This window comes from Nannobrachium achirus (assembly GCF_963921795.1).
Source record: "Nannobrachium achirus genome assembly, chromosome: 22".
Taxonomy (NCBI): Eukaryota; Metazoa; Chordata; class Actinopteri; order Myctophiformes; family Myctophidae; genus Nannobrachium; species Nannobrachium achirus.
The window spans coordinates 30,082,568-30,085,067 of NC_137829.1; the positions used below are offsets into that span (position 1 = coordinate 30,082,568).

General features: G+C 42.5%; 1 protein-coding gene across 1 annotated transcript in view; it reads right to left on the minus strand.

Moving 5' to 3' along the window:
• Positions 1–2,500, minus strand: part of itga4 (integrin alpha 4) — a gene marked incomplete at its 5' end in the record, with an annotated part of 45,332 nt that overhangs the window by 5,920 nt on the left and 36,912 nt on the right. The window contains 4 exons of the mRNA XM_080752836.1: positions 172–246; positions 821–962; positions 1,662–1,738; positions 1,959–2,111. Of these exons, the coding sequence (XP_080608962.1) occupies positions 172–246; positions 821–962; positions 1,662–1,738; positions 1,959–2,111 (447 nt within the window). The remainder of the gene's footprint in view (positions 1–171; positions 247–820; positions 963–1,661; positions 1,739–1,958; positions 2,112–2,500) is intronic.

A 2,500-nucleotide genomic window follows, 5' to 3' on the forward strand; every position in this document is an offset into this window, starting at 1 on the left:
GTACGTAGTACATGTCACTTTAGCAACTGTGATGGGTTCAATAGGAGCTGGCTATGTTGCGATTGGTTCAATAGGAGCTGGCTATGTTGTGATTGGTTCAATAGGAGCTGGCTATGTTGTGATTGGTTCAATAGGAGCTGGCGATGCTGTTACTGGATTGGTTGGTCGTACCTCAGTATGAGCCGCTAGAGACAGACTGGAGATGCTGCAGTCAACCCCTCCATCAGACACGTCACAGCTTACTTCCTACATCGCAGGGACGTGCAGAGAATGTTAGAGAGGCAGGGGCTGAAACTTCGGTCCTTTTGGTGAAAATGTCGAAAATAGCAGACCTCCAAGCTCAAAACGGGTTGCAGCGCGACGCGTTGTGAGCTTGTAGGTCGGCTATTTTCTGTGCTTGATACCACACTGAAGCATAATCAAGTCAATACTAAAGATGTGGCGTAACTGCATGGATTTCTACACAGAGAGAATGTCTTTCTGAATTCTGAATTCGTTCAACACTAGAGTTTGGACAAGGCAATTCTCTTGAATGCTGCCTTCAGGTATGGCAAAGGGGGCATTTGCATTTCTTTCACCATAGTAAAAAATGCATTCATGGTCTGGAGAGGGCACTTTTTACAGACAGGTAAAAGGGCAGGGGCTCAAGCCCCCTTTGATGTCTATGGGTGCACGTGCCTGCTACACACGCACGCGCGCGCACACACACAAACACACACACAAACAAACAAACACAAGAGGAATGCATGAGTGAACGTCACACACAGTACTATTCTGGTCTAATTACAGGAGTAGTTAGTTGGTTGTAAAATGTACTTACACTCTGCAGTACTTTGATGTAGTGGATGTGTGTGGGGAAGCGCAGCGACACTCTGGGCAGGAAGGCGTCGTCTCCTGAGTTTGCCAACACCGTCTTCAACAGAATGCTCCTCCCGTTTCCCAATGCAAAGTACGACAGGTTCCTACAGCATACATGATATATCATTGGCTAGTGACAATGGGCCCGATTCATCAAGCACTTTACGGCCAAATTACAGCCATATTTTAATCGTACCGGCATTTAGGACAATTAGCCTTATTCACGGCCCGCCCACTCAGCATCCCCCGGGTGCTGAAGTCACATTTTGAAGGGGAAAATCCTACTATAGCCTATAGAGTTAACACAGAAATCGCAAATTTAATGCAATTTCCGAATAGTAAAGTATAAAATACGGCTAGCATGATCAAGAACACAAGATAGTAAAAGGCACAAAGCATTATAATTTACTTTACCGTTCGAAATAATGATTTGTTGGCTTTAAGTCCAACTATTTCTGTTATAGTTTCCCCTTCTAAATTGATGTCAGCACCCGGGGGATGCTGAGAAATTTGCTGAGTGGGCGGGCCGTGAATAAGACTTATTCCCAAGTTAGGGGTCAGATTCAGCAATATTTTTTTTGTTTTTTTGTCTGGAATTTTGAAGGGATTTTGAAGGTAAGACAGAAATATAAGCCAGATTTCGTCACTTTATTTACACTATATTTATGACCAGATTCTAGAAAAGACCAAATGTCAATATCTGAATTGAAATCGGGGATAAAGTTTTTACAATAGGCGGAAACGTAAATCTAGGTAGAGTACTCTCTTTACTTTGGAGTATGTAAAAATGGATGTAAACATACTGTGGTAGAACTAGCTGGGATGAAAGCTGCAAGTTGGTTGAACAGTTAACCTCCAGACAAAACCTGGAAAACTTTGTCTGAAAGAGAGACAGACAGACAGACAGACAGACAGACAGACAGACAGAGGGGACAAGAAGACAGAAGTCATCTTCTTTTTTGCACATTTTAAAAAAACGTATCGAAGCATTGAGCATTTTTCTTTCTTTCGGTTTACAATGTATTCTACATTTAATGTAAAGACACAGTCAGAGAGATAGACAGACAGACACAGACAGACAGACAGACAGACAGACAGACCTGGTTGGTGATAGTGTGAGTGTTTCCAGGTATTTGCTGTAAAATGGGTTTTAATGAGCGTGAACTTCTAGAGCTGGACCTGCTGACGGACGGCTGTCTCAGCCAATAGGAGGCCTCGAACTGGACGGGAGTATAGATGTCTCTCACTTCTCGCTGTAGGAGGGGAGGATAGGAGAGAGTCATGACGAATAGGAACTGACAGATCAAACGCTATGTAGTGTAGTGTTTATAGTTCATGTCTGTTAATATGTGTTGCCAAGTAAATTCTTTTGGGCTATGTGCAAAAATACAGACTGAAAAATAAATGATTTCTGATTCTATTATGAATACTGTTTGCATGCAGTGTGGTTGATGTATGTATTGCTTTTATGTATGATATTTTATGTACGGTAGGTATATCATAGAGCAGGGGTCTTCAACAGGGGGTCCAGGACCCCTAGGGGGTCCTCAGAGTTACTACAGGGGGTCCTCCAAATCTTTGTGTGATAGAAACTTTTTTTTTACCTTTTTTATATTAACCACTTGAAACCTACAGTAGTGTC